Source organism: Thamnophis elegans, chromosome 6 (assembly GCF_009769535.1).
Source record: "Thamnophis elegans isolate rThaEle1 chromosome 6, rThaEle1.pri, whole genome shotgun sequence".
Classification (NCBI taxonomy): domain Eukaryota; kingdom Metazoa; phylum Chordata; class Lepidosauria; order Squamata; family Colubridae; genus Thamnophis; species Thamnophis elegans.
The window spans coordinates 62,588,128-62,601,559 of NC_045546.1; the positions used below are offsets into that span (position 1 = coordinate 62,588,128).

Genomic DNA, 13,432 nt, shown 5'->3' on the forward strand with positions numbered 1-13,432 from the left:
TCCATTGTCCATCTACTTGCCTGTTTATAATCACAATCTATTTCCATAACTATGGTTACCATTGCATGATCAGATATTTTAATTATTTTTATTTCTGCTTTCATTATTTTATATAAAATTTCCAGTGTTACAAATATATAATCTATTCTTGTAATTTTTTTATTTCTACCAGAAATATATGTATAACTCTTTTGATTACCATGTCCAAACATCTCCAAACATCTTTCAATCTATTTCTATTAATAGATTTTCTTAAATCTGTATTATTATACTTTATTTCTGCTTTTGATGGATTGGATTTGTCAATTCCGCTATCCATCATATAATCACCTGCCATTATCACATAACCTTTTTTGACTTCTTTTTTTAAAAAGTTTTTTATTAAGCACACATTAAAACATTGGACACAGTGTAACCATCCTGGCAATGTCTTTACTATACATACTAAAATATAAAGTTAAATATTATAACCACCATGCTTATTTACAATTGGTCTATTCAGTATTTACAAATATAAAGATATTGTATTTCCATCCATGTTGCTTTGTTATTGTCTTATACATTTTTATTGTTATAATTTCATACATAATTTTAATCTCCATTCTATAAATATTAGTCATTGCTTATTTTTGGTCTTTCCTTTTTTGTTCCAACATCAATAAAATTTATCCCAGATCTTATAATATTCTGATTCGTCTTTGTTCTTCAATTCTCACATCAATTTATCCATTTCAGCACAAATCAGAATTTTCCTAATTACTTCCTCCTCTTGTGGAATTTCCTTGTTTTTCCAGTTTTGGGCAAAGACCATTCTTGCTGCTGTAATAATATGTATTATTAAGTAGATTAATAATGAATTTTCTGCCAATATTCTTATGTTTTTTGGCACAACCACCTTATATGGTAGTACGTGCCTGATTCGTAATCACATTTTCAACAATTAGATGTTAAATTTCTAAACATTTTGGCTATTCTTGCAGGTGGGAAATGCCACCTATAAAACATTTTATATGTTTTTTTATATGGTATTGCCACATACCTTTCCTTCCAGATATACTGTATAAAAAGGCAAATTTTACCCTTTTTTCACGCCACAATCATTTTTGACTAACTTTGCCCCACCTTATCTAGATGGAGATTGCTCATGAGAATGTTTTTATTATTTTGTTTAATAGCGCACGTTTTGTACACAAGTTGTACAAGATGGCCAAGTTTTGTTTCTCTCAACATAATATTGCCGGAAATATTATGACTTAAAGTTGCTGAAATCTCAGAGTCACACTGTCAAAGGCTGCGGTATGGGGTCAAACAAATGACTATATCTCTGCAAGTATTGCATCGGCAAGCATAACACTTATCCAATGTTCATTGAGGATGAGTGTGTATGTTCACACCAAATTTCATCAAAATCCGTGATGGTCAAGCTGGGAGGCCCAAACTACTTGACATGGAATGACCCAGAAAAATGTGGAAGAAAGGTTGAATTTCATGTTCAATTATACTATTAAAGAGAATTTTTTAAAAATATTGCTGGTATTTGACAACAGAAAATTTAAAAAATATATATAATGGAATTTCAAATATTTGTTGGAAGTGTAATCAATTTGAAGGTATAGTTTTTGTCTTTGGTGGATATGCAAGAAAACAAGAAAATATTGGTATCAAACATGTAGCTTGATTAAGAAGATCTTAAAGGTAAATTTACAATTGGAACCAGAGATTTTTCTTTGGTGATTAATGGACAAACAAATTGAAAAATCTCATGAGACTTCATTTTTATATATGATAACAGTAGTGATACTCCTACATGCACAAGGTGGAAGGACTTACAAACACTTACATTAGGAGAATGTTAAAACGAATGGAATTGGTGGAGATGGCAAAACTGACAACTTTGATTAAACAACAGATTTTTTGTTTTATTTCTACTTGCAAGCCACCTTTGGACTTTTTGCAAGAAACTAAGAGAAATTAAATTTTGATTTTGGGATTTGATGACTGGTGTTATATGAGATTATAGAAGTAATGTAGACTGTTGTTAATTTTAGAGCAAGAGTTGGATATATTTTTTTAATCTATATCCGTACCCAAGAAAGTCAGAAGCCTTTCTTTTTTTCTTTGCACTTTTCTTTGCACTTTTATCTTACTTTTGTCTGATTCTTTCTTTTGTACTTCCTTTTTTTTTGCATGTTTACTTTTTGTTTGTTTTTGAAATTTAATAAAATCATATATATATATATAATGGAAGCAACAATTTATAACAGACTTACTTGTGCATATGTTCAGCCTTGTTATTGAGTCTTTAAAATTTCAGTGGCCCTGGTTCTATACTCCTAATGAAAAGCCTATTTTATATGTTGAAATTCTAAAGTATGAAATTGCTCCTAGAATAACAGTTTTGTCTGCAGGCTGAGATATTAACATATTTCTTTGTACTTAGAGAATGGTCATATGTATACTTTTGGCGATGGACGGCATGGCAAATTAGGACTTGAGAAAGAAAATTACACTAATCAGTTTGTACCTACATTATGTTCCAATTTTTTGAGGTTTACTGTCCATTTGGTAAGTCTTCAGTTTCCTATTTATTCTTTGAAATAAGTATCATCTGGCATTTAAAACATCTGATTATTTAAAACTAGCATTACATTTCATTTATTTTTTAATTATAGATGAGTTCTGAAGTCATTAAATATAGTTTTATTAATCACTCCACTGTTTACATTTTAGTGTACGTTTTATTTACATTAGCCAAAAATTGTTTTAATGTTATCCAAATAAAAACACATTATAGTGTGCAATGATAAGAAAAAGAGGAAACAAAATGGCACAAGAAAAGTTTCATTTCCATACAAACATTTCATTCAGTTACATTATTTGAACTATATTTTCAAAGTATTATGGAAGAATGAGACATTTACCAATATTTTCTTATACCTTTAGATGTTGATTGGTACTTCTTTTGTTAATTACTTCAGTCAACATGACTAGTTTATAATAAAAAATTTCATTTCAGCTTATTTTTAACTCACTATAATTGTCTAAAAAAATCCTGTAACAAAATATCCCATATGAGTTTTAATTATGTGTATCAGCTCTGATCAGATGTTTCAAAAATCTAGCCACCCAATTATTTGAACTGCATCCATTAAATATTCCACTAAGGATGTATGTTACAGTTTTATTTAATGATTAGTACAAATTAAATAATGCCAGCTAAGGAGTACTATTTATTTGTTGTGCAATTTGTTCTATTTTCTTAAAACCTGTTCCCAAAGTAATATAAATCTGTCACAGAGTTATTATATATGGTAAGATGTTCCCGTAATTCTGCATTCTATCCAACACAATTGGGAGGTGGTTTTTTTAATGTATGAAACCTATACTAGGAACTTTATGTTCTATGAATCATCTTTAAGGAAAACTCTTACATTAAAGAGATGTATATGTTGATACAGTTTCCTAAGATAATATGATATATTTTATTCCAATTATCTATATTTCTTTCTCCCCCCCCCCACACCCAGTCACATTTATATGTTAAACTTTTCAGTTGAAATATATAAATTTGGAAGTCATGTTAACCATTTGAATGAGGTATACTTTTATTGTGAACAAAGACAGTATGAAGTGAAAACAGTTCAAAGGAATGTGCATCTTGAAGGAAGCTTCTAAGAAACGGTCTTCTACTGCATACATAAAAATGTCCTTTTGTCTTCTGGAATTTATATGCTGTGATTATATTTAAAATCAAAATTGAAATCTGGGGTGGCGGAGCTAGTCGGAATGGATGACGGATGCTGAATTTCTGCCTCCTCTCATTCGCAGAGAATGGATTTAAAAAATATAACACCTGTCTAAAGATTATGAAATTTAGGAGATTATGAAATGTGAGTTTTTTCCCTTTTCACCTGAAGATTGCAGCAAAATGCAGCAAAACTGTAAAAAATACTTGGCAAAGACCCAAAGTAGGCCTTAGACCTTCAGAGTTACACCTGATTCGAGTGGAAAAAGCGTTAGAAATGGAAGCGAGGAAAAAATCGCCTGGGAAATCACTGACTCAATCAGATATATTTGATGTTCTCATACAAGAGTTAAGAGAAATGAAGATAAATATAAATGAGGATCTGAAGCAAAAAATTATAAAATGGGAAGTATGGATGTAAGAATAACATTTGGTGAAACAAAGTCAGGATATGACATGAAATATTACAGCAGAGAGGACACAGATGGGAGAATATGAAAGAGTGTTAAAAAGCCAGATGATGCATCAGGTGAAAAAGGATTTGATCGAGATACGGGACCGTCAGTGCTGCTCAAATTTACAGATACGTGGATATCCAGAGAAAAGTGAAGAAAATGAAGCAAAGTTGATCCAAGAAGTATTGAACTGGGCTACCTTGATCCTACCAGATGTCCCCTTTACAAAGATGATATTGATGTAATACATAGTGTCACCCAAAAAGGTTGGGGAAAAAATTGCTGAGAGACATTGTGATACAACTTTTGTCTTATGCAAAAAAAGAACAATTGATGCATAAATTGTGAAATATGGCATTGACAGTGTTTGGGGGTCATCAAATACAAGTTTTTCCAGATTTAAATAGTGAGACATTACAATGGAGGAAAGAGATGCATCAAGTTTGTCAATTATTGAAGAAAAATAATATTAATTGTAGCTGGGGTTATCCAGTTTTTTTGAGATTTCCATATGGTGGACGACCTTATAGGGTTGGAACAAAGGAGGAGGTGATGGAGAAATTAAAGGAGCTTTGAATCATCAATGAAGAAGAGTTCATGGAGCAGAAAGTGAATGAGATGTCGACATTTTCAAGAAGGGAGATGGAGAAGAATAAAGATGATCTACAGGAGAAAAGGAGACTGGATGAAGCAACAGAAGTTACACGTTCGCTATAGAGACAGTATATAAATATTTGTAATAGTTATTTTAAGGGATATGTGTTATAACATATGTTTGGGTGTAGAAATAGGGTAAAGATTGTTAAGGGAGTGGAATGGACGACTGGTCTGTGTATGGGTGGCTCCTCTTCTCTCCCCCAGAAGCCTTATGCAGTGGAGAGATCTTCTGAAGAAGGGAATGGGGACATTATATATGTTTATGGGTAGGTAAGAGGTCATTTATGTTTTGGGGTAATATGTATATTGTGTAGTTTTATTTTTGTAAGATTTATGATAGAGCGCGGAGACCAAAGGGAATATGTAATATGAGGAATAGATGGGGAAATTAGCTAAATGGTAGCTACATGGAATGTACATGGCTTGGGGAAAAAATACAAGCGAGCAAGAATTGAAAAATCAATTTAAAAAGAGAAAATAGATATTGTATTTTTACAGGAAACACATCAAAGAAAGAAGGGGTGAATGAACTTAAGTTATACTGGGCTGATGTATATGAAAAGGTATTTGGTACATCAAAGGCAAAAGCAGTTTATAATAAAAGCCATAAAAAGAGATGTTATGGGAAGATTTCTTATAATTCAAGGCTTGATTTATGGACAAACTTAGCAAACTTGTATGCACCTAATATAAATCAAAGAGAGTTTTATAATAGGGTAAATAAAGAAATAGAAGAAGTCAAAAAAGACAAAGATAATATTCAATAAAATAGTAATACATTGAAGATATTAATAGAGAAGTTAGGTTTTGGAATTTTTTTTTAGAAAAATAATAAATGAACTACATTCAGAGAATAAAGCGAGAATAGTTAGAAATGATGGTGTTACAGAGACAATAACCTTAAGCTGGGGGATGAGACAGGATTGCCCTTTATATCCAGTTTTATTTGCATTATTGATAGAGGTTTTGGCAAATGCAATTAGGGAAGATTCATTGATTGAAGGAATTGATGTACAGAAGAAAAATATTCAAGAGTTAAAAGAAATAAATTATCAAAAGTTAAAGAAAGATATAAAATAAAATAAATTTATTTACAGATGATATGTTAACATTTCAAAATCCCGTAGTTATTATAGAGAGGATATATTTACACGTGAATGAATTTGGAAAATATAATGGATTACAAATAAACTGGGAAAAATCAGAAATGATGTTATATAATCCCAGTAAAGAAGTGGATGTATTGAAAGGAAAATATAAATTAAAAATAGTAGATAGTATTAAATATTTAGGTATTGACATCCCAAAAAATATTCAAGAGTTAAAGGAAATAAATTATCAAAAGTTAAAGAAAGATATAAAAGATAAAATAGATAAATATGAGAAAGTAAAATTATCATGGTTTGGAAGAATTGCAATGATAAAAATGAAAGTTTTACCAAAAATTATTTTTTCGTTTTGGATGTTCTTAATTAAATTTCCGGATCAAGAATTAAAGCAAATACAGTGGTTGCTGGAGGTGTATGATAATGTAGGTAAAAGAGCAAGAATAAGTAAAGCATTATGGTATGAACCATTAAAAAGGTGTTGGCTAGGTCTTCCACATGTTAGAAATTATTGGGTAGCTAATCAATTAAAGGTGGTCCCAAATATTATAGCATTAATTAGAGATTTAATATGGAGGATATAGAATTGAAAGAATTAAGGGAAATAGGTGATCTTATAGAAACATATTGGTTGAAAAAAGATATTAAAAATGGTTAGGAGGATTCAAAATCCCTTATTAAACATTTGATAGAATTATGGAATTAATGGAGATACCGGTTAATGCCAGGGATTTCTCCTTTAACACCGGTGGTGGAAATGGAGAAATTCCCTAAGATTGAATTAAAAGAATGGATTAATAAACTAAAAGAAAATCAGATATATAAATGGGAAGACCGAAAGAACAAGAAAAAGAATACAACACAACTAAAGTACGGTTTATCAGATATTAAATTAAATTGGTTGAATTTAATGCAGTTAGAGAAATGGGAAGAAAGATTCAAGGAGAAAGATAGACAGTTAACAAAATTTGAAATGATTATGAAAGAATGTGAGGTGAATGAAGAATATATAGGGAAAGGAAGAATTGGGAAAATATATAGAATATTGACTGAATTAGAAGAGTAGGCAAAAGATTTAAAATTAATTTGGGAATCAGATTTGGGAGAAATAAATGATAATGATTGGAAAAATATTTGGAATAGAAGAGTATATAAGAATATGTCAGTTAGAGTTAAGGAAAATGGATATAAAATGATATGGAGATGGTACCTAACAACACGTAAATTAAATCAAATAGATGGTAAATATACAAATATTTGTTGGAGGTGTAAGAAAAAGGTTGGAACGTATAAACATATGTGGTGGGATTGTGATAGTGCACAAAAAATATGGGACATAGAGAAATTAGAGCACTTTTAAATGTAAATTTAGACATGTCACTGAGAATTGCTTTACTGTTGCTGGTGGAAAAACAGGATATAAATGAAACAAAAAAGGAATTGATTGTAAATTTGCTAATGGCAGCTAGATTAGTGATGGCTAAATATTGGGGACGAAATTGGAATATTCAAAGAAATGAGTGGTATAATGAAATTTGGAGTATGGCAACAAAAGATAAATTAACAACAGAAATTAAATTTTAAAAAGGGATGATTAAAGGATTATAATGAAATTTGGGGGGATTTCATAAAAATAGTATTGGTGGAAGGCAAAGGGAATAAACCTACTCAAGAATATATGTTGTTTTGGAGGGGATAAGGGCACAATTGGAATATATTGTATCTTTTAGTTGTTATAGGTAGAAGAAGAAAAATAAGAAAAAAATGGTCTCAGGTGGGGGTACACTGTAATGTTTTTATTCCCTTTTCTGTATTTAGATTTATATGTATTATATTTATATTATTTGTATTTAAAATAAAATATTTTTTTAAAAATCAAAATAGAAATCTGTACTTATTTTTTTAGGATTAAATTTCATTGAATTAAGATTTATGTCTGAGTACCCATGCATACAATTACATTATATTTTAACAGATATACAGTAGAACTGATTTACAGGTGTTTAAGCAAATAGATATATATTTTTCTCCTCTGCTAAATACCACCTTTTTGTGTAGAAGTATCTATGCTTGGGAACACTTGAGTTTAGAAAGATGTCTCAAACCACCTGCCTTTTGTAACATCAAAAAGCTCATCCTCTTTTCATCTTACAATACTAAGAGGAATGAGATTCGCAGAAAATACAGAGTTTAGTTTGCATCCACCCCTGAAGTTATTTGGCAGCATGTGATCAATTATTGTATTAATACCCCTCAATGCATTATGTCAGTTCATTCCTTAACTATTAAAAAATATTTTCATTAAACATTTTCCTGTATCTAGCATTGTCAAGTATATGTAGATATAGTGACAATTATTTTAATTTTCTCTTATAGTCACTATTTCTTAAAACATTAGCAGCAGTTAGAGGGGATTCTTAGGAAGTAGGAACACATTCGGCAAAAGCAACAGTAGAGTATATTAACAAACCTTGGATTCAAAGGTTTTGGCTATATTTCTTGGTGGTTCTTCTTCAGTTAAACATAAATTAAAGATTTGTAGAAAATGATCCTGGTGAAATGAACATTAAACAAAATAATAGGGTTTTTCCAACAAAAAATCAGACTTGATTTAAAAAATCAATAAATATAACCTTGTATGATAATGTAGATTTTCCCATTTAGTTTGGCATTATGTGTTTTTGAGATATTAAAAAGTCTAAATTATTAGATTACTAATTAATAATAATCTAAACTCAGGAAAATATTTTTCTGTTCAGGGTTATGAACCAGTATGTAGCACTTCTAATAATAAAGTTTACTATGTTTATGTTATAGGCTGCTTGTGGTGGCTGTCATATGCTTATTTTTGCCACCCCAAGGCCTAAAAAAATTGATAACATTCATGACCTAGAAGAAAATGAGCCAAATTTATCTCTTAAAATCTCTGAAAAGGGAGGAGATGCAGACACATTTCAGCAAACATTTTCAGCACGTGTGCGACGGAGAGAGAAGGTATACTATTACTGTTCCAAACTGGCTGTTAAAAATTGTGTGTAAAAAAGGTTTAAAAATTTAAAAGATTTCTTTAAAAGTCTTTTAAGTTTTAGAACTTTTTTCTTGAAATGTTTTATCTTCATGATGAATTTTTTATTGTAATTTTTGGAATCAGAGGAAAGAATAGGTCTGTAATACTTTCAAGGAATGAATATAAAATATGAGACTGGAAACCCTAGTTGATATTAATGAAATGGTAGGACTTATTTGTTTATTAAATTTATATGCCACACATCTCCCTGATAAGGCAATCCTAGGCAGTATAAAAGTAAATCAATGACAGTACACAAAAAACAATACTATCTTTTTGTCTTTCTCTAAATAAATAAAAGGTTACATTATTTCTAATTTATAAATTTGAATTTTTACTCAAGCGTACTATGAAGTTAAATCTTAAAATTAAGGTTTGAATTATATTAAATCTTAAATATGTAAATTAACTCTGGCTCAGATAATTTAAAAATTTCACCAAAATTCTAAATGAATTAGTTTTGATTCAGAGTCTATTCCAAAATCTGAAATATGGATAGTATCTTTAATTTAATATATTCTGTATATTATTCTTTAAAAATCTAATATAAATGCTGATTTGCTTTCTTCTAACTCTTTCAGAAGGAAAAATCACCAGAACAATGTAGTCGATTGGTGCGAACGCTTCCCCCATTGGGGAAAACTTCCCTAAAACTTGCAACAAATTACATCAGCAATACTCTTCCGCTTTGCAGAACTGATAGAAATAAAGAATCTGAATCCATTATGGATCATGAAACAGGTAAACTTATGTTTTGTTTACAGGTACTCCTCAATTTACAAATTTACAACTTATACATCTTATACAGCAGAGGTGGTATTCTGCTTTAACGCACCTGTTTGGCCAAACTGACAATGGCAGTTGTCTATTGTTTCTTCCTTTCTTTTTTGCTTTCCTGCTTTTCCCCTCCTTTCCTCTAGCCAATTGTACAATAAATCCCAGATTCGTCTTTCTCTTTTAGTTCTTTCGTGAGCCTATCCATCTTTGCACATTCCAATAATTTTTTAATTACATTTTCTTCTGTTGATATATAATTATTTTTCCAGTTTTGTGCGAATATAATTCTCGCTGCCATAACGATGTGTAAAATTAAGTATCTAGTATTTTTCTCATAATTTCCTTTTATAATCAAAAACAAAAATAATTCAGGTTTTATTGCAATTTGATGTGTAGTAATCTCCTCTAGCCAATCTTTTATTTTTTTCCAATACTTTTTCGCAGCTGTGCACATCCACCACATATGGTAGTATGTTCCATGTTGTCTGTTGCATTTCCAGCAGATAGGTGAACACTCCGGAAACATTTTTGCAATTCTCGCTGGTGGAGGGTACCATCTGTAGAACATCTTGTACATGTTCTCTCTATAAACCGTTGCCATCGTTAATTTATAGTTTATTTCTCAAATTTTTTCCCATTCCGCCAATTCTATACTATGCCCAAAGTTTAGCGCCCATGTTATCATCGTTTCTTTCACAGTTTCTTCTTCCATTTTAAATTTTAATAAGTAGTGATATATTTTTTAATCAATTTTTCTTCGGTTCCCTGTAAAATTTTATCCAGCTCTTGTGGCTCCTTATAGAATCTGTCCCTTTCCCTGTTTTTTTTATACCTTGCCTGTATTTGTAAATAGGGCCACCAGCCAATATCTATTCCCTCGTCTTTCAGTTCTTGCCTTGGTTTTAGCCTTTCTTGGTTGTCTAATATGTCTTTATATCTTATTATCTTGTTTATGTCCAATACTTTCGGGTATATCAGAGCTTCCGTGGTGGATAGCCAGGTTGGGATTTTATTGTAATTTTTAGTTTTGATTTTTTTTAATGAAAATTTTGAAAAAAAAACTTTTACAAATATTTACTTCCCTCCCACCACCCTCACCTCCAAACCCCCCCAACCTTCCCCCCCCGACTTCCCAGAACCAATACATGGTATAAATCTTTAACAAAAACATTCTAAAATAAACTTTAAAAAAAGTTAATATCGTCTTTCATTTGAGCTTTAACTCCTCCTAGGCTAGCTCTAAACAAATTATATCATTCCTTGTTTCTTTAGTCATAAGCTATCTGAAATTTCTTAGTCTTAGTAAATAAAATTTATTTATTTTGAGTATAGTCAATCCATCTTCTCCACTCCAGTTTATATCTCTCGTTTGAATGGTCCTTGAGATATGCAGATATTTTAGCCATCTCAGCTAGGTTTGTTACTTTCAATGTCCATTCTTGAATAGTAGGCAAGTCTTCCTTCTTCCAGTATTACGCCATCAACAGTCTGTCTGCGGTTATTAAATGCAAAATCACATTAATCTCTACAACTGTACAATCAGTAATTATACCTAACAAAAATAACTGAGGGGTAAACTTTATCCTTTTTTAAAGAATATTTTGCATAATCCACCATATTTTTATCCAAAATGCTTTAACCTTTTTACAAGTCCACCATATATGAAAGTAAGTAGCATCAGCACAATCACATCTCCAGCATTTAGGTTGTAAATTCAGATACATAGAGGCCAGTTTTTTAGGATCTAGATGCCATCTATAAAACATCTTATAAAAGTTTTCTCTCAAATTTTGGGCTTGTGTAAACTTTATATTTCTTACCCAGATCTTTTCCCATGTATCCAACATTATTGGTTCTTCAAAATTTTGGGCGCACTTTATCATACAGTCTTTAACTAATTCTGTTTCCGAATCCATTTCTATTAATGCATTATATAGTCTCTTTATATGCATTGAACTTTGATTTATGATATGTTTTAGTAAATTATCCTCGTCTTGCATAAAACTGATTTTTTGATCTCTTTTCCATCTGGCCTGTAACTGCCCATACTGAAACCATGTTTGAATTACCTTTTCCTCTTTTAGTACATTCAAGGGTTTTAATTGTAGTACACCTCTTTCTAAGGTAAGAAGCTGTCTGTATGTAATTACATCCTGTTTTTGTACTATATTTATGTTTTCTATTGCGTGTCTAGGAATTGCCCACATGGGTATCTTGTCATTTAATTTGTATTGATATTTTTTCCAGACCCGCAGTAGAGTATTCCTTAAAATATGACTTTTAAAGTTCTTATCTCCCTTTTTGTTATATAGCAAGTAAGCATGCCAGCCATATACCAAATCATGCCCTTCCATATTAAGTATTCTATCATCTGTTAAGTTAATCCAGTCACTAATTAGTGATAAAATTACTGCTTCATAATATAGTTTTAAATTTGGTAATTTCAAACCTCCTCTCTCACGCACATCTTGCATTATTTTTAGTTTTATTCTCGGCTTCTTCCCTGCCCCTACAAATTTATTAATGCCCTTCTGCCAACCTGGAAAATTCACATCTTTTTAAAGTATTGGTATCATTTGAAAAAGAAATAAAAATTTAGGTAGAATATTCATTTTCACTGCTGCTATTCTTCCCAGCAAAGATAATTGTAATTTCTCCTAATTTTTCATCTCTGTCTGTATGCTATGCCATAGTGGTTCAGAATTATACTTATATAGCTTCCCATTTGAGGTTGAAATATAGACTCCTAAATATTTGACCTTTATGACTATTTCACATCCTGTCATTCCTTCTAATTCTTCCCTTTGTTTAGTGTTCATATTTGTAACTAGCATCTTTGTTTTCCCTAAATTTATTTTAAATCCGGACACTTGGCCATATTGATTAATCATATTCATTAAAACCTTGCTAGATTCCTGTGGTTGGGTTAATGTTATAACCAAGTCATCCACGAAAGCACGTACTCTATATTCTTGATGCCTAATCTTGACTCCCTGTAAATCATCTGAACCCCGTATTTTGTTCAACAATAGTTCCAAAGTTATGATAAACAATAATGGGGATAAGGGACAACCCTGCCTTGTACCTTTCTCGATTTTAAATGAATCTGTTAAGCTTCCATTGACTATGATTTGAGCTGTTTGTTCCTGATATATTGCTTTAATTGATTGTAAAAAATGCTCTCCTATTTGCATTTTTTGCATTATTTTCAATAAAAATTGCCAATTCACTCGATCAAAGGCTTTCTCGGCATCTAGAAATATAAGCGCAGCAGGGATTCGGTTATTCTTTCCCAAATATTCCAGTATATTAACAATTTGTCTTACATTACTTCTCATTTGTCTCACTTGCATAAAACCTGTTTGATCATTATGAATCAATTGCTGAATAACCAACATTAACCTATTTGCTAGTATTGTAGTAAAAATTTTATAATCATTATTAAGTAATGATATAGATCTGTAATTTTTTGGTTGACTAAGATCTTGATCCTCTTTTGGTATCAGGGATATAAATGCTGTCTTCCAAGATGGGGGTACCTTCCCTTCCATTTGGATCTTATTGAATAGTTCCTTGAGAGGTTCTACCAATTTTTGTAATAAGCTGATGTCAGGCCGTGCTTTCC

The 13,432-nt window shown here is 30.9% G+C and overlaps 1 protein-coding gene across 4 annotated transcripts in view; it reads left to right on the plus strand.

Annotated features, from left to right (window-relative positions):
* Window positions 1-13,432, plus strand: part of RPGR (retinitis pigmentosa GTPase regulator) — a 125,572-nt gene that overhangs the window by 47,368 nt on the left and 64,772 nt on the right. For all 4 annotated transcript variants that reach the window (XM_032219492.1, XM_032219493.1, XM_032219495.1 and 1 more), the window contains 3 exons: window positions 2,441-2,565; window positions 8,781-8,957; window positions 9,612-9,771. In XM_032219492.1, coding sequence (XP_032075383.1) covers window positions 2,441-2,565; window positions 8,781-8,957; window positions 9,612-9,771 — 462 coding nt within the window. The remainder of the gene's footprint in view (window positions 1-2,440; window positions 2,566-8,780; window positions 8,958-9,611; window positions 9,772-13,432) is intronic.